This window comes from Sitophilus oryzae, unplaced genomic scaffold, assembly GCF_002938485.1.
Source record: "Sitophilus oryzae breed Bouriz unplaced genomic scaffold, Soryzae_2.0 scaffold_2014_pilon_pilon, whole genome shotgun sequence".
Lineage (NCBI taxonomy): Eukaryota > Metazoa > Arthropoda > Insecta > Coleoptera > Curculionidae > Sitophilus > Sitophilus oryzae.
In genome coordinates, this window is record NW_022146741.1 from 1,354,270 (window position 1) to 1,373,389 (window position 19,120).

General features: G+C 34.5%; 1 protein-coding gene across 3 annotated transcripts in view; it reads left to right on the forward strand.

Annotated features, from left to right (window-relative positions):
- The window catches only part of LOC115884070, a 41,513-nt gene that overhangs the window by 2,445 nt on the left and 19,948 nt on the right, over nt 1–19,120 (forward strand). For 2 of the 3 annotated variants that reach the window (XM_030902523.1, XM_030902528.1), the window contains exons 3-9: nt 8,775–9,074; nt 9,127–9,360; nt 9,424–9,706; nt 9,831–10,204; nt 10,289–10,431; nt 10,492–10,730; nt 13,917–14,229. In XM_030902523.1, coding sequence (XP_030758383.1) covers nt 8,775–9,074; nt 9,127–9,360; nt 9,424–9,706; nt 9,831–10,204; nt 10,289–10,431; nt 10,492–10,730; nt 13,917–14,229 — 1,886 coding nt within the window. The remainder of the gene's footprint in view (nt 1–8,774; nt 9,075–9,126; nt 9,361–9,423; nt 9,707–9,830; nt 10,205–10,288; nt 10,432–10,491; nt 10,731–13,916; nt 14,230–19,120) is intronic. The other variant, XM_030902524.1, reaches the window with a different exon arrangement.

Genomic DNA, 19,120 nt, shown 5'->3' on the forward strand with positions numbered 1-19,120 from the left:
ATCAAGAGACAGCGTTTAATCGACATTAAACTGCTTACACTACTTCGCTAACAAAAGAAAAAAAATCAGTGGCGTACATGCCTTTTTTGAAAAAACATTCCAGTGATAACCCATATGCACGTCCCTGGTGAATATGGCGACACTTTTTAGCCTTAAAATATGTCGCATTTATAGTAACTTTTACCCTCAAAATTTCATTTGAAACGCTAAAAGTACTTGGAAAAAATTATAATAAATCGAAAAAATATTAAGACTTTAAACCCTGTAGGTAGAAAACAAAGCAGAATCAGACCTATGTTGATATGACAAATAAATCTTATTTTTACGTGAGGAATCTTCCCACGAAAGATGGCACATGTTTTTTGAAACACCCTGTATAATATTGTCCAAAAAACATTTATGACATTTGTTGAAATGCTGATTCAGTATGGTTTATTGAAAAATGAAAATAAAAAAGTATTCTGATAATTTCTTTCTTTAAAATTTTATTTGCATTAAATTACTAAAAACAGTATTTATTATTTGTAATATTTTTTTCTATCTAGAAAATACCTCTAATAAAAATCTATTAAAAAAATGCGACACTTACAAGAGTCTTGCAGCAAGACTGGACCCAAGAGCAAGACTGGACCCTGCTAGACCAAGACCAAGGAGGTCTTGCTCTTGCCATTTCTCATCACTATTACCCCCGGTGTTTTCAGGTATAGATAGCGCGTTATAATCCGCCAGATATATTTTATTTGATGGATAGCAGAAAAAAGTGTATCTTCACCTATAGATACCAATATCTATTAGATAAAATAACCTTATCCATCAGATATCCTATTTGAGACCTGAACTGCCAAATATCGCTTTATTTGTCAGATAAAAATTTGACACATGAGGAGATTTTGATTTAATTTAATAAAATTGCTTAACATAACCTAAGACATTATTACTATTGTATATTTCGTTTATTTCAATAAATTCGATTTTAGATTATTTCGAAAAGACTTACCTATTCTGAGTATGTAGACTATAATCATTTTAGAACGTATGAGGTATAAACACTAATAAACACATTGAAATGGTGCAAAAAACTATTGTTGCTGATGCTGGATTTTATAAGGAGTGTTACAAAATAAAAGGAGCCTCTGTTAGAGCATTAGAACGAAAAGAATGCATTAAGTTAGGATAATAGTGATGAAATATATATACAATTACCGAGTAAAAATATAACTCAACGGCAATTTATAGATTATTTTACTTAAATCCCTTCAACCATTACGTACTTAATAAAGCTCTAAAGTAGGTAAAAAATAAATAAAACTCTTGGAATCAAACTATTTATTTCATTTTTAATTCGCATATCTCAGTTCATTAATATTACAACAGAAACCTTAGAAAACCTGTCATTCAATTCACATTTGCTTTTATTTCTTGTGTTACAATTTTAATTTAATTTCTTGCACTATGTACCTTATACTTTATACATCTCTTCTTCATGCTGTTTTTTATAAGTAACTCTCTAGCTAAACCTTTTTTAAAACACCTCCTTTGAATACCAGTTAGTTCAACTTTTTTTACGGTTAAAAGGTTTATTAATATCAACTTTGTTTACACAATATTTTTCCTTTATTTTTTCCTGGTTTTTTTGAAGTTTCATCACTTTGAGTTCTTAAAAATAAAAGTACAACAAAATTGTTTTATATTTATTATTTTTTATTAAAAAATTTGTACATATGTGTTAATGTAACAATTATTATAGGTGCTCTTAATTTATTATTAATCAAGACAAAAGTATATATAGTCTGTCCAACGACAAGATCCTTGACAGTGATAGATGTGTCTGTCATTTCAAAGAAGTTTATTTTATTTTACAAAGAAATAAGTTGGTACAATTGGAACTAATAATTAATATGTTTAAATTTTGAGTGACAAGTGATTACTTCAAAATATTGTGAAAAAAAACTATATAAAATTGAAAAAATCTAATCTTGGTTAATTAACTTTAATCTTATTTTTTTTCTGCAGTACTAAAATGTATTATTTACCTATCGTGTGATGTTATTTTACAGATACTCCAGTTTTTGGTACCATATACGAGATGGTATACAATTATATTTGTGGCTAATACAACTCTCTGGTCATGGTCTCTGGCAAACTGTGTCTCTGGCGGTCTCTGTGCACCGAATATTAACTGTAAACTATGGTCTGGGTCAACACTTAATTTTCCCTCGAGTTTTCCTCCACTTAATTTTAAAAAACACGAAACACAAGCAACAACACAGTCCAAAATGCAAAATGTAAAATATTTATCATTTCTATTTGTCATATTTTGACACAAAATTATAACCTATAATTTGGCCAGAGTTTGACAATTCTCAAAAATCTTAAGTCGAGTTCATACGCATAGGCGTCCGTTTGTCGTTCATCGTTGCGTCAAACCAATAATATAAAAAATATGATCTGTCATTTTTTAAATAAACCAATAAAACTGGTTAAAAACAACAAGAGACGACGCATGACGTATTTATTTATAAACTCATCCATAGTTAACTTAAAAAATATTAGAAACTTTTTTTAGTGAAATAAATGGATTGGTATGGAAGTAATCTACTTTTTTTCTGTCATCGTCTGTCGAAATCTTACCTGTGAAAAAAAACAGAGTATATTTAAAATCATCTACATATATAAAATGCTAATGTTTATCTGTGTCGTCTCTACTGAAGTAACGACTTGCTCTAGAAAGTTGCTTTTTAATAAAAGATAGCTAATTGGCTCTTCTAAAAACTGTCGTCGCCGGATTTTTTGTTTTTCATTTAATTAAAAAAAATAATAGGTATTTTTTTTCCTGATGTCGCTGTCGTGGCGGATGCGCCAGGCTTCAACTAGTATACCAATAAATGAGGAGATAAAACTGCAGTACTGGTCTTTGGGGTTATATACTTATTCTCAATCGTGCTTTTCTAAATAAAAATAATATAAGTACATTTATCTATTTTATAAAATAAAAACTCACCTTAATTACTATCATCGATGCTATCCTACCTATTTCTTTATTATGAGAAGCCCTACAACAATACTGTTACGTTTTTCGTCGGTTCCGTGTGGATAGAAAGTCACAATTTATTTAAACACTATTTATTTAACACTAATTAACAAAAAAAACAATAACGATAAAAGACTTATAGAACTATTTACAAACGATTTATAACTAAGAATTTATTTTGAATTTTAGCGCGTCAACTGCACTTGTCGATTTATAACTGCCCCCTGTAGGCCACAGCCGCCGGCTTTTATACCGACAGGTAAAGAACTCTAGAATAGTCCATAGATCGTTAGGTGCGTAGAGAAGGTTTTCGAATGTTCTCGTATGTACTAGTCCATTCCAGTGGGACTCGATTCTTCTCGAACGAAGGAATCATTACGGTGTCTATTCTTTAATGCGATGTTAAGGTCATCTGAGGGCGGGACATATAGTTAGGTTAGGTCGAGTCCACACGGGCATGGTACAAAGAATACAAGGTATGATATTGCGCAGGTTAGTCCCTACGTCACAGGTGATAACAGGCGCTATTGGTCAGCACGCTCCGCGCGCCAATTCAAATCGTCAAGGTATTGTTATAAACCTGTTTTTTTGTTTATATACCGTCATTGAATTATCGCTAAGCAAGTTACTGTGGAGCAGTGCGGAAGGAGTTGGGCTAGGAAGCGAGAGACCGGAGTTCGAATCTCGGCGGGACACAACTTTTTTTTTTAAATACTGTTGTATTCTATAGTTTATTTTTGTAGTATAAAAGAAAGAACTATTTATTCTGTTATTTTTTAATCTGCGGTATTAATATAAATTGATTGTTGATACAATACCTCATTTAATATAAAATAATATTCTACTTTTTGAAATGTATCTGGCCCTAATTGTACCTAAAAGTAATATATTTTTACAGTGATATACCATATTGTATAACTATTGAATATTTCAGTCACTTAAAAAGTTAATTTGCATTGAATAATTGCCTACGATCAAAGGAAATTTGAGCTATATAATCCTTGATGGGCATATTCTGGGTATGCAAATACTTCCTCTAAATTTTGGATTTCGTTCAACCGATTTATTCTCAAAACCTGAAACATCTACATATAAAAAGAAAAGCACAGGTCACTAATTATAATAAACTTCACCCTTGGAATTACTTCTATCACAATTACAATACATTCATCTGCATTGGCATTTTCTACTTTTCCATGGGAAACAATATAATTCCCAACATTTTTTAAATGATGTAACAATTCCTCTTGTGGTTACTTTTCCATAGATATCCTCATCTCTGTCCTCATGTGAATTCAGAGGCAATGAACATAAAAATTATTTACCATAAACATCGCAAACTAAAAACCTAATAAACAATTTTATACCGAATATAGAAATAAATTTAGTATTCTTACCTATTATCACAGAATATCTTGCGTAGCTAGATATTCTGTGCTATTATGGTCCAAATCCATGTTAATAGATAATTATTATTTTTAAATATATTTTTGAAACTGCTGGTTTTAGTAATTATTAAATTAAACGAACTAAAAAGTCTTAAAAATAAACAATTCTTAACCATAACCCCAAAAAATGCAGATCTCCTGTCAACTTTCTTTATTTTTTATTTATTCATTATTTTCCTAGTGACGTCACAGGTGGTATGCGCGAACTGAACGAAATTGGAGCCGCTATCGATCATACCTTGTATTCTTTGTACCATGCACACGGGTCCGCAACAATACATATTTGTTAATACTAACAACCTTATGCTATTTTTTTACCAGATTGTGGTTTTAGGAATTATCTATAAATCTCGATCTGCTTGAACTTCACCAGTTTCTTCCATATTTTCTATTATCAATTTATTGTACTAAAATGTTAATATAATAAATATAACAGTAATATCATATAACTAAATTATAAATTAAGTACTTACACATACTTTTTTTCTTGTTTTAATTTCTTATAAATCGCATTCCATCAACAGATCTATTTCACAACTACTACTGTTGAAACTGATTCCCTTTTTCCATAAAGGTAAAATTAATTAACCTATACCTTAATAGAACCGGTCAGAGTTGAACACAAAATATATTTTAGTTGAATTTTATTGTTTTTATTTTCATTTTGACGATCTTTTGACAACTGAATAATAACCTCACTTTTTAATCTAACGATTTGAAATTCCCAGTTTTTGTCTCTGTCTGTTGCATAGACTTTTTATATATAACCATCTGAATTTCAGATATCTTATATTGGCAACACTTTCTCTACGGAGTGTCTAACGGTCCGTAGGCGGCCCGTCCTCCAAATTGTTATCTTTTGGATTATTTTGTATGAAAATACCCAAATGTTATATCCTATAGATAGCAGGCTCTAGATTGTTTATCTTTTAGATAGTTATTTGTTAGATAAAAGCTATTTATCTATAACTGAAAACACCGAGCCTTAGAGTGTTATTATTGTATTTTTACACAGGGTGTTACTTAATGACATACTAATATTTAAGGGGGTGATGTTTGAACCTGTTCTAAGAAAAAAAACTTCATATGAATGTATGTCCTAAATATGTTAACTTTTGAGATAGAGGGTGGTAAATTTTCTAAAACAACACTTTTTTTCATTATTACTCTGATATTATTACAGATATCTTTGATGTTATTACAGATGAACTCACTGACGACCAGGTCGCAACGACCTGGCCATTCGTTCGTTGGCTGGCCGGATGTATTGCCTACATAGCTGCGGCCAGATGAACGACCAGTTTCAACAGAGTTGTCAGATTTTTTAAGTTTTACCAATTAGAAAATATTGTTTCGGAAAAACTAAGTTTCAGAAATGTTAAAATATCCGAGTTAACTAAAAAGCGAAGTTCCTATTTATGAGCTTATTAAATGTTCTAATATTAAATAAAGTAATGTTTCTTCAAAGCCATACCGAGCGAAAATCACGAAAGAACTACGATATGCGGAGACAAAACTGAATAGAATATTAATAAACACATGATATCAATAAAGGACAAAAATAGTATTGTTCCTGAATTAAAAACAAGTGATTTATTTATGACTTATTTATATAATAAAAAACATAAATATTTAATTTTTTAACTCTACATATATCTTGGTATTTGTGTTAGGTACAGGGTATTGAATTAATCCTAGTAAAAATATAGTCTAATGGGCACTGTTTGAAAAACATTAAATATAATATTTAAAATACAGTTGTCCACCTTGTACAGGGTGGCTATCACTGGGATTTCGGAACCCGTAAGAGATACAGGATCGGTTAAATGGAGGCAAAGTTGCGCAATTTGATGCGCAATTAATAACAATATTCTGACACAATCCCCATTTTTCATAAATCGGAGTATACCAGGTGCGTCTCAAAAGTGGCTAACTTTTTATTTTTTCAGATAAAACAACGAGATTTGGTATGTTAGTATATGACACAAATTAGGATTGATTGACATATTCAATTGTTTTCGGTCACTTCCATCGGTCACAAATCACTACAACTTTTGATTTTTAAATGGCACCTTCTGTATTTTTTTTTTACTTTATTCGATAGAAAATGACACTCTGAATAGAATGACATATCATATGTCAGCTTTTGACATTTTCGCATATGAAATTGTAACCTGCGGTTCATAACGACAATTTGACTCGAAATACCTAGTGTGTAGTACCAAATTATTCGTAAAAAATGCTTTTTCCAAATATGCTTATGAGCCACTCTCGTTCCATTTGAAAAAATTGAGATATGATTAAAAATACGATTTGGGCATCTTTTAACCAGCCAGGACAAGACCAAGACACGAATGACATTAGACGATCAAATCTATTTTTCCAAGGCTCCTTGATTAAAAATTGGTGTTTTTATCACAGCCATGGTACTCTAGATTGAAATTTAAAATTCAATTTTGTTTTAAGCGAAAATGTTAAAAGTTGACATATGCTATGTCATTGTATTCATGTATTCAGAATGACATTTTCTATCGAATAAAGTAAAAAAATACCGAGGGAGCTATTTAAAAATCAAAAGTTCTAGTAATTTCCGGTGAAACAGGAAGTGGTCGAAAAGAATTGAATACGTCAATCATCCTAATTTATGTCATATACTAATATACCAAATCTCGTTTATTTATCTGAAAAAGTAAAAAAGTTATAGGGGTGAGCCACTTTTAAAACCCACCCGGTATACTCCGATTTCCGAATAAATAAATTTAACATATTTTTTTCTGGGCGAGAAATTGATATAAGTATACTCTGATTTACGAAAGATGATGATTGCGTCAGAATATTGTTGTTAATTTAAACACGAGATAAAAATATTTAACTTATTCATTACCCGACAATAAATACAATAAACTACTTATTTATACAGGGTGTTTCTTAATAACATGTTAATATTTAAGGGGGCGATTCTTAAGCTTATTTCCTATTTCAAGAAAAAAAAACTTCATATGACTGTATGCCCTAAACATCTTAACTTTTGAGTTACAGGGTGGTAAAATTTTTTAAAATAAAACTTTTTTTCCTATTAACTCTGATGTTATTAGAGATATTTTTACGAAATTTAATACACGTCTTCTATGAGATAAAAACGAATTTTTTGTTGTATCTCTAATTTCCATCCAGCCGATACAGAAAACAATCACCCCGTTAGATTTTTAGCAATATGATCCTAAAGTAATATAGCTTTAATTTTTTTAGGCAAAAACTACGGGTCGCATGAAAAGAATAATACAAATAATAAATACGGTTTTTATAGTAATTTAATGCAAATAAAACTTTAAAGAAACTACCGGGCACCACTGTAGTTAGTAGTTACGCCAATGCAAGGACACGAGTCGTCAGAATCCGCATTTAAAGGCGGACTCTCACGTCTGGTGTGCTTGTACAAACATTGGATATTGGCATTTACTTGCCATGTCGTGTGCGCGGTTTCCTTGTACAATTATTATTTATCACTCTATTTATCGAGGCAAGCTAGTTGCAAAAAAAAGTTGTTTACAAAGATAGTATACAGTTTGTCTGCTGGATCTGTGTCTATGAAAGGAATGCGGACAAAAAACATTTAAATAAACAGCAATATATTTTATACGTCGACTTGACGAGTACGTCACCGCAAATCGCTCCGCCCACTCATTTTATTGGCTACTTGCAAATTTGCCGAATTTTTATTGATGGACGCGTCGTCTAATTTTTTACGAAAAACATCGAGAGAATATCGCTTCCCCTCTCACGGATACCCCGTAGCCACAGAACGGACAGACGTACTGTACTTGCCAAGTACTTGACGAACATTTGTAATTGGTTTACAGGGTATACACGGTGCGCCGGGCATCTGTACAGAATTTCTATGTTATTTATTTTAGGAGCTACGCCGTACTCCCGGTGTACCCTGTATGCCAATAAAAATACTTGCCAAGTAAACGAGTCGCCAGAACGCGCCATAAAGGTATTGCTCTATTTTTCGACATTGATCAACCATCAAATCTCTAGATTGATCTAAACCATTTTCAAATACTTGTATTATTTCTCAACTTAGTAAACAACTATATTTTTATTATAGAAGAAATGTAATGTGCTAATAACGAATGTAGCGTAATAACATTGTGGTAGAACAGATATTAAATTTTGAAGTTGTCATTTTTTGAAGTTGTACGTTTTAACATCTCAATATAGTGCAGTTATTCAATAAAACCAACATTAAAAAAGTTGATATGTATATTATGATTTAGATAAATAAATTTTAGGTTGTGAAAATGATGTTATCCCTAATATAGAGTCAGATAATAGGGAACTAGCTTCAAAAGATACTGTTTCTACTGTTGTCTTAAATAAGAAAAAGCCTAATGACTTACAAGCAGAAAAGGAGTTAGAGAAAATAGCGGAACAAAATTTGTCTATTCCGAATTTGAAAGAAAATGAACAAGGTCCTGGTTATTTTAAATTGAAACATAATTTTACAAAAAGTGATTTTGTAAATAAGAATGTGATTGATGATAAGTTATCACATTCAGTTCCAACTTACTTTGATCAATTTTCTGACAGAGGTATTGAAAAAATCTATACATGAAATTATAAATATATAATATTCTTCTACAGATTTAAGGATATCACCTTTGTGTGTAGATAAAGATCAAAGTGACGATGTCTTTGAAATGGAACATCCAATTAAATCATCAACTGAAACTGATTTAATGAATATTTCACTTAATAGTTATGAACTTTTGGATTACACGTTACAAAATACCACAAATGTATTACCTGAATATGAAACTATTGATATGCATGTTAGTTTATCAGAAGAAGTTAATGAAAATTTGAAAGTTAATTTGGGTAAAGATTCTACTTTTAGGCTTTGAGATTTATTATGTTCTAGTTAATATCATTTTTTATCAGATGGTAAAGAGTTTGTCCCTCCAGCAATAACAGAAAATATATCTGTAATTGAAAGTCCAGAAACTAAGCCAGCTGAAGAGCAAATTGTCTTTAGGAGACAAAGGAAGAAAAAGTCAAAATCTGATACCCCCAAAAAGAGAGTCTCATTTCACGAAGATATTTTGAACAGCACAAAAATTGATGATATTCATATAAATTTAGGTTTTATCACTCATGAGCCAGATGTCTCACTAAGTTTTTTTCAAAGAGGATTTGTCCGTAAGCCTGATGTTGTAAAGGGAAGGTAAATATTCTAAACTTTTGTAGTTTAGTAAACTTAATAATCTAAACTGAAATAAATTGACACAAAGTTATATTTAATACAGATCATGGATTAAGTAAGCTTATTGTTATTTTAATACTTATAGATACAGCTGGGCTGCAGAAGGAGATGCTCCATTTTATGAAAAAGCAAATACCGATCGCGAAATAAAGTCAGATATATACATACACCATCCTAGATATTCATCAACATCTTCCAGTTCTACTGGAAGTGTAACTAGTTCAATTGATGAAGAAGACAGCGCATCAGATGAAAATATTCCAAAAAAAGAACCAACTCAAAAAATGCCCAAATCAAGTTGTTTGAAGAAAACTAAAAATAAAAAGTATATTAATACTGATATTGTTCAAGAAGAACTAACAAAGAAAAAATGTGAAAATAACTTGCTGGACAATAATATATTCGGTAGTTTGAAGAATATACTTAATTTTTCCACATCAGTTCCATTGGCCAAAAGAGGTAAATTAAAGTTAAAATATTTATACATTACAGACTATCTTTCTGATACATATTTCAGTAAATAATTTATTTGTTCTCTAATAGGTGTCCCTGAAGGCCAAGAAGATGTTACCATTTACTCTTCTTCTCATGATATTTCAAACAGACGCAAATCCTTTGGTAGTTTTTCTTTTGAAAATACCGAAACTGTTGAAGTGGCTGAAGTTAAACCTGAACCTATTAACAAAGTAAACTCAAATTTATTTGTTTGTAATTGAAGTTACGTTTATTATGTATGCCTATTTTAGATACATGTAGCTAAAAATAATCTGAAACTAACAAAGAGCGAGGGTTTTTATCCGAATTACCAACCTAATCGGGATCTTCCTGCCAATATTATATTATGTGATAATCAAGTTTACGAACACAAGGGAATTAGCTACTCTTATGAATATGATAATTTTCAGAAAGCTTTTGAACAACAAAACAAACCTAAGAGTTCTGTTATATATCAGAAAATCTTAAAGGAGTTAAATTTTTTTCGCAGGTAAACTTTTCATATTAATAAGGTCAAATTGAATGATTAAAACCATTAGACAAGTGTTATAGGCTAATGTTGAAACATCTAAATGTTTCAATCGCATCAATTAAATAAGAGGATTAGTTTTAAACTTTGCATATTAGAAAGTTATATTTCGATCAACAATGATTGAAATGGTTAGCTATTCTGATTTTGATCGTTTTTTTTGCAATATATTTAAAAATTCGCATATTTATTGTCTGTGATCCCTAGAGTCAAAACAAATTAAATAATATGATTATTTTTTATGATACTTAAATTCTTTTTCATAATAATGTGGGACTAATCAATACTAGATGAGAAATAAATGGATTTAAGATAATAAAATATATATATATATATATATATATATATATATATATATATATATATATATATATATATATATATATATATATATATATATATATATAATATATATACTAAGCGCTGGCAAAGGGTTACTCTTGAGTCGAGATTTCCTTAAGTTAGAAGAGTACAATGCGTTTATAATATACTGATCAAAGAGAGAACAGGAAACACGTTGCCAAACGCACGAAATAAACCGAGAAACTGCGCACATTGCTAAGAGACGTGGAAGGGGATATAGCAGATTTGTCGCAGTCCACCGGTCGACCCAATCAGTACCACATCAGTACCTAAAGTCCTAGGGAAAGGTGTACATCATGAGTTCAGCTTCACGATTTAATTACGTCTCGTGATATTTTATTTGTTTATTTATTAACGAGTCGTTGTAATTTTCCCCAGAGCTTGAAAATTTTTAAGTGCAAGTTAGAAACACTTGCATTTTTGGTAAAAATAAGTGGAATTGAGTTGGTATCGACAGTGGTCGCGCTATTAGAACTCTTAATTCAAAATGAATCGATATCTCAAAATCTATTAAAAATAATTGATTGCCCTAACGATATCCTTATAATTCCATTTCCGATGCTCAGAAACATATCTAATGATTTTATCTAGTTATATTTTCGAAAAAAAACTCGTTTAAAAATAAGCGGTTTGCAATCGTTATTTTACTTCACCTGATAAGGAAAGGCGTACCGGCGCGGCGACGCCGCAACAGCACACCGTCGCGTTTCTCTCACTGCGACTTAATAAGATCCCTATGCGATTTACTTCCACACATGTAAGTTCCGACCCAAAAGTAACAGTTGCCAGCACGGTATATCGAGAAATTATGTTTCGCTCGTTGAATTTTACACTTTTTATCAGTTTAATGATATATTTTGGTAATTTTGTGCTTAGGCGTAAAACTACTTCTATCGTCAATCACGTCGTAAAAAATAATACTTTTGTGGCGGATTGTCTGAGGAAAAATATAAAAAACTGAATTTTGTCTACTTTTATTTTGTATTAAAGTATTGTTTCTGAAAATTTTATATTGTTGGAGATAGAAGCAAAAAAAAACGAAAAATAAATGCATTTTTTACATTTTTCGCGTTTTTATGTCTATGTATTATTTTAGTTTTTTTATAAAATCGAGTTTTAAGTATAAAATTTTGTGAATTATCTCTCGATAATTCATGATTTAGAAGCATTATATTTGGAATGAGTGTTTAAATATTCGTTTGTTAACGATGTCACTATATTGATATTGTTACGTTTTTCGTCGGTTCCGTGTGGATAGATCGTTAGGTGCATAGAGAAGGTTTCGATTGTTCTCGTATACTCAATTCCAGTGGAACTCGATTTTTCTCTAACGTCCGAATGAATCATTACGGTGTTTATTCTTTAATGTGATGTTAAGGTCATCTGAGGGCGGGACATATAGTTAGGTTAGGTCGAGTCCACACGGGTCCGCAACAATATTAATGTTTCTATAACAAATTGTTTTTAATTATGTTTTATACACAGTGTGACCTGTATTCCGGTCGACCCAATCAGTACTTAAAATTCTAGGAAAGGGTGTACATCATGCGTTCAGCTTCACGATTTAATTACGTCTCGTGATATTTTATTTCTTTATTTATTAACGTGTCGTAATTTTCCCTGTAGCTTGTAAATTTTTAAGTGCAAGTTAGAAACACTTGCACTTGGTAAAAATAAGTGGAATTGATTTGGTTTTTGACAGTGGTCAAACTTTCTTGTTATGTTTCTGTTATATTTTCTTCGCAGACAAAAAAGTTACATGATTACTGAACATTGCCATGCACTAAATAAAAATAAAAAAGTAAATGAATGTTATTTTTTTAATTTCGAATGGAAAAAAACAAGCCTATCGAATGTCTTTTATTTAAACATCTTGTAAAAGATCCGAACTTCAAAATAAAAATTAGAAGTTTCAATATCTAAAATGGTTCTTGAGTTATCGCGTGTTATGTGTTAAAAAGTTGAGTTTTTAAATTATCGCGATTACTGATGCTTTCTCGTTATAAAAAAATGGACGCCCTAACGATATTCTTATAATTCCATTTCAGATACTCAGAAACATATCTAATGATTTTACCTAGTTATCTTTTGGAAAAAAAAGTACTTTAAAGATAAGCGGTTTGTGATCGTGATATTACTTTACTTGATAGGGAAAGGCGTACCGGCAACACCGCAACAGCACACCGTCGCATTTCTCTCACTCCGACTTAATAAGATCCCTATTCGATTTACTTCCACTCGTGTAAATACCGACCCAAAAGTAAGAGTTGCCAGCATGATAAAAATAATATTTAAAATATATATAATATTTAAGATAATCTGAAGGTATTGTAATTTAATTATGGAATAAGTTTATTAAAAAAATATGGGTTAAATGGGTTAAATTATATGTGCTTCTAATAAAGTTTGATAATAAAATACATATTAAGTAAAAGTAAAGAAAAGCCAAAAAAATGACGTTAATGAATTGACATTACATTACATTGACATATTTTGTAAAATTTGATAATTTGTTTAAGCATCAGTACCAATTACTAATCTTAAAATCTTCTACCACAGTGTTACCAACTATTTCAGTCGTCGATTGCTGCGTATTTTACCTTATAGGATTGTCTTGTATTTGTTCCTTTCAAGTCTAAATGTACTAATAAATATGCTTTGTTCGAAAGATTGAACGCTTATAGGGATTTAAGTATTCCTTGTAAAATTATTGTATGTCACACTAATATACTAAGGTTGATATCATTTTAGTATGATTAAATATTCATTATCATTTCCAAATAGGAAAGCTAAAGATGAACCTGAGAAGGAAGCTGAAGAAGATTTCGAAATTATTAACCAAACCTTAACACCTACCAACAGTGACGTTTTAATAGAAGAAGTCTCAGAAGTTGAAGTTAAAGAGTCAGATGGAAAGCTTACGTGTAGCACACCAAAAAATAACATGGATAAGTTTATATCTTCTGTTAAGTTAGATTGGTCTGATAATGAAACTGTATCTGATCTGTCTGAATCTCGTCATTCAAGACATCTAGATTCTCCTAAAAAGAAGGTGTTAAGAAATAATCATTATACTATATGCCAGTCTCCTTTAAAAGTAAGTGAACACGCATTATTTGTTTTCTAGTCACTATAAGGGGTGACGATTGAGTTACACATTTCAATATAAACTCTCTCTTGTAAATATCCTTAGATACAGTAGGTTTTAATGGTATAATGTGGAATAGTCTAGGAAGTTGCGATCGCCACGAAGTTAGCAGATTTGTAACAGTTGTTTAAAAAATAATTAGTATCTAATAATCATGTACCGGGTGGCCAACTAAGAATGGACGCCGGCTCTATCTCCGAAACTACTTATCGTATTGTTACGTTTTTCATCGGTTCCGTGTGGATAGAAAGTCACAATTTATTTAAACACTATTTATTTAACACTAATTAACAAAACTAATAACGATAAACGACTTATAGAACTATTTACAAACGATTTATAACTAAGAATTTATTTTGAATTTTAGCGCGTCAACTGTATATTTATAACTGCCCTCTCTAGGCCACTGCCGCCGGCTGTTATACCGACAGGTAAAAGAAATCTAGAATAGTCCAAAGATCGTTAGGCGCATAGAGAAGGTTTCGAATGTTCTCGTATGTACTAGTCCATTCTAATGGGTCTCGATTCTTCTCGAACGAATGAATCATTGCGGTGTCTATGCGATGTTAAGGTCATCCGAGGGCGGGCCATATTGTGAGGTTAGGTCGAGTCCACACCGGCTCGCAACACTGCCCCCTTCTTAGGCACATGCTCGTCCCGAGATGTATACGGTGAATGAAGGTATTTGCAAAGCTGGCCCCTGGTACATTGCGAAGTCTGGTAGAAATAGCAGTCTACAGTTTTCTCTCCCGATCTCAGCTTTGGGTTGTAGCAGCAAACGAGGATCTCGATTCCCGTAAATCTGAACAAGACTTCAATCATGTTCCGGATTGTACGCCAACTCAAACCATCGAGTCCACACGCCAGCTTCGGAATGGCTAATCGTGCAATGTTGTTGTTTAGCAGGGCTTCTCTCAGTTCAATCAGGGTCTTCCATAGATTGAGATAAGTCGGCTTACTCGGGGACCATTCCTTGGTGACCAGGTAGAAGATGTGCCTTGCTTGACCATGTGCATTGTCGGTTAGCCTCAAGACGCTTCCAACCTCTGGATCCTGTCGGCGTAGTTCTCCGACACGCCCAAACTTCTCATTGAACGTCGCAGCGATTCCTCTGGACATCCGCAAATCTCGAGCCACACAATGAGCGAGCGAATAATCAGGAGGCACGGAAAAGAGGTCTCGTTGATCTTCTTTGGTTACACCATAGCGAGCCTTCTCACTGCTGTTGTATCGGGCCATGAAATCGTCAAAGGACATCTCCGAATCAGGGGGATCAAAGCTGCAGGTTCTCACGGTCCCAGCACGATCTTCTATTTCGCCTTGGTAGGGGCTCAAACGGTTGAAATGGACTACCCTCGGTTTTCCTTTTGGCAATTTTCTGATACGGTATACGACGTCATTAATTCTATCCATGACTTCGTATGGCCCTTCCCACGAGGATTGTAGCTTCGGAGATAACCCACGACGTCTCTGCGGGTTATATAGCCACACCAACTTCCCTGGTTGGTATCCTCCATGCTCAGCTTGAATGTCGTAGTGTTCCTTCATTCGGTCACTAGCACTTTGAATATTTAGGCGGACTCTCTGATGAATGTCGTCCATCCTTTGACGTAGTGTGTGGACATAATCTTCTCCGGCGACTTCTTCTCCCGGTCGGCAACCAAATTTCAGATCACAGGGTAGGCGCACTTCCCGTCCCATAACGATGCTGGCTGGAGTTTGCCCTGTAGATTCTTGGACGGATGAACGGTAGGCCAACAGGAACAGGTGAAGAAATTTGTCCCAGTCTCTTTGGTGGTCAGAGACTACTTTGGCCAGATAACGGTTGATAGTTCTGTTCATGCGTTCAACCATCCCATCGGATTGTGGATGTAGAGCAGTCGTCCTGGTCTTGCGGATGTTCAGGACTTCACAGACGCCTTGGAACAGATTGGACTCAAAGTTTCTTCCCTGATCTGAATGAAGCTCCATGGGAACACCAAACCTGCAGATCCATTCTTTAACAAGGGCATCAGCAATCGTGGACGCTTCTTGATTTGGCAACGCGTAGGCCTCGACCCATTTGCTGAAGTAATCCATTACTACCACAATGTATTTGTTGCCATCGTTCGTCTCCGGGAAAGGACCAGCCACGTCGATCGCTATTCGTTCGAAGGGACTACCAACATTGTACTGGCGCATAGGGGCTTTACCACGCTTTTGTGGCCCATTAATGGCTGCGCAAATGTCACATTTCTTACACCAGGCCCTCACATCTTCTTTGCAGTTCACCCAGTAGAACCGTTCACGCAGCTTGCCAAGTGTCTTGGTAACACCAAGATGTCCTCCGCTGGTTCCATTGTGAACTTCCTCCAAGACTTCTGGGACCCTCTTCTTTGGAATGACGATCTGCCTTCTCTCTTCTTGTCCCTCCGGTCTCTCGATCACACGGCGAAGTAGTCCGTTATCTATTACCAAGGAATTTCACTGGGCCCAGTACGACTTTACGTTCGGCGAATATCTGCAAACTTCTTCCCACGTTGGTCTTTGGCCTGTGTTTTTCCAGTTAATTACTAAACCTAATTCTGGGTCACTGGTTTGGTCATTTGCAAGATCTTCGGGTTGCCAACTATCATTAACCACAGTTGTTCTTAGGAGTTTCACTTCTTTCTCTTCTGCTCGGGAACAATGCTTACAGTCCTTAGCGCAAGGTCTTCTGGAAAGTGCGTCGGCATTTCGATGGATTGCCCCAGCTCGATGTTCTGTGTCGAAGTCAAATTCTTGTAATCGTTCAATCCATCTAGCTACCTGCCCTTCAGGATTCTTAAACTGCAACAGCCATTTCAAAGCAGCATGGTCTGTTCTTAACAAGAACTTTCTTCCATAGAGATACTTGTAGAAGTGTTCCACTGCTTTAACTACTGCTAGTAATTCTCGTCTGGTTACACAGTAGTTCCTTTCCGGTTTTGACAAGGTCTTACTAAAATAACCAATGACTTTTTCTTGACCATCCTGGATCTGAGACAGAACAGCGCCTAACGCAACATTGCTAGCGTCGGTATCCAATATAAAGTTTCCGTTGCCAAGAGGGTAGCTAAGTATGGGCGCACTAGTCAGGGCCTTCTTCAATTTTCGGAATGCCTCGTCAGAATCTGAGTCCCAAGAGACACCTCGCCTTCGGTAAGTCTGGTCAATGGTTTTGCGATGGTGGCAAAACCCTGTACATAGCGGCGAGAGTATGTGCATAGTCCCAAAAAGCTTCGTAGTTCATGTTTATCTTTAGGTATCGGCCACTCTTCCACTGTCTTGGTCTTCTATGGATCTACCGCAACTCCTTGGGAGGAGACTACATGGCCCAAGTAGTGTACCTTTTCTTGACACAGATGACATTTCTTGGGGCTAAGTTTCAAACCAGAGCTCCCTAGTCGCTTGAAAACTTCTTCCAAATTCTTCAGATGATCGTCAAAGGATTTCCCAACCACTATGATGTCATCCAGGTACACTAAACAGGTAGTCCAGGATAGTCCCTTTAACACAGACTCCATTAGTCTCTCAAAGGTAGCTGGCGCGTTGCACAATCCAAAAGGCATGACGGTAAATTGCCACAGTCCGGAGCCCACCGAGAACGCTCTTCTCTCTGTCTTTCGGCGCCATGTCGACTTGCCAATATCCACTCTTCAGATCTAACGTAGAGAATATCGTTGACCCCGCCAGTGTGTCTAGAGTATCGTCTATCCTCGGCAGGGGATAGCTATCCTTCTTGGTACCATTATTGAGCTGCCGATAATCAACACAGAATCTGGTGGTACCGTCTTTCTTCTTTACTAGTACTACCGGCGATGTCCACGGGCTGTTAGATGGTTCGATGACACCCTCTTCTTTCATTTCTCGAAGGATTTTATCAGCTTCTTCACGTTTGGCGAGCGGAAGTCTTCTCGGATTTTGTTTGATTGGTCGTGCTTCTCCGGTATCAATTTTATGTTGTACTAAATTGGTACGACCTCTGTGTCCTGCTTCTCCTTTATCAAACACATCTTGATACTTGATTATCAGGTTTCCCAATTTTCTACTATTTTCGGGAGATAATCCCTTAACGTTTACTAACTCCTTCACCATTTTGTCCGGAATTTTTGAAGTCGAAACTTTGGAGGCTTCCACGCTTCGAATGACTGAGGAGACCGAACAACAGTACCCTAACAGGGTTCCCTTCTTCAAGGATACAGAATAATAATTCGTATTCATTACTCTCACCGGTACAGTTTTCTTCGCTCGTAGCAGGGCTTTTCCAACAGCGATCCCTCGTCCTATTTCGCTGTCATGGTTCCTTGGCTCCAACAGAATAATACTCCCATTATTCATTTTACCTTCCAGGCAACCATCCAAAAATACCTCACAGCGCTCAGGGATCGAAACATCTTCTGCTACTACCACGCGAAGCGTCTCCTCACATTTTCGATGTAGAACCACTTATTCCTCATTTATTTTCAAAATTCCCTCTTTGAAGTTTAGGTCAAAACCTTTAGTGGTCATGATGTTCATTCCGAGAATAAGTTCATCTTCGATATCTGCTACTAACACTGGATGTTCAAAACTGGTGCTCCCAATAACAAAATTAAGATTTACTTCTCCATGGACAGCAGCGGAGCCCCCCGTAGCAGTACGTAGTCGCCATTGTGTTGTTTTAACCTTCTTCGATGTTTTAAGAATGTCCGGTCTGATGATAGTTTTCGTCGCACCTGTATCCAACAGCATGGTCCGGAACTCTCCATCAACAAAACCATCCACAAAAATGCTGTTGAATTTGTGTTGTAGCGAGGCGACTTGAGCAGTTTTCGTTGGGGCATGTTGGGTACAGGTCGAC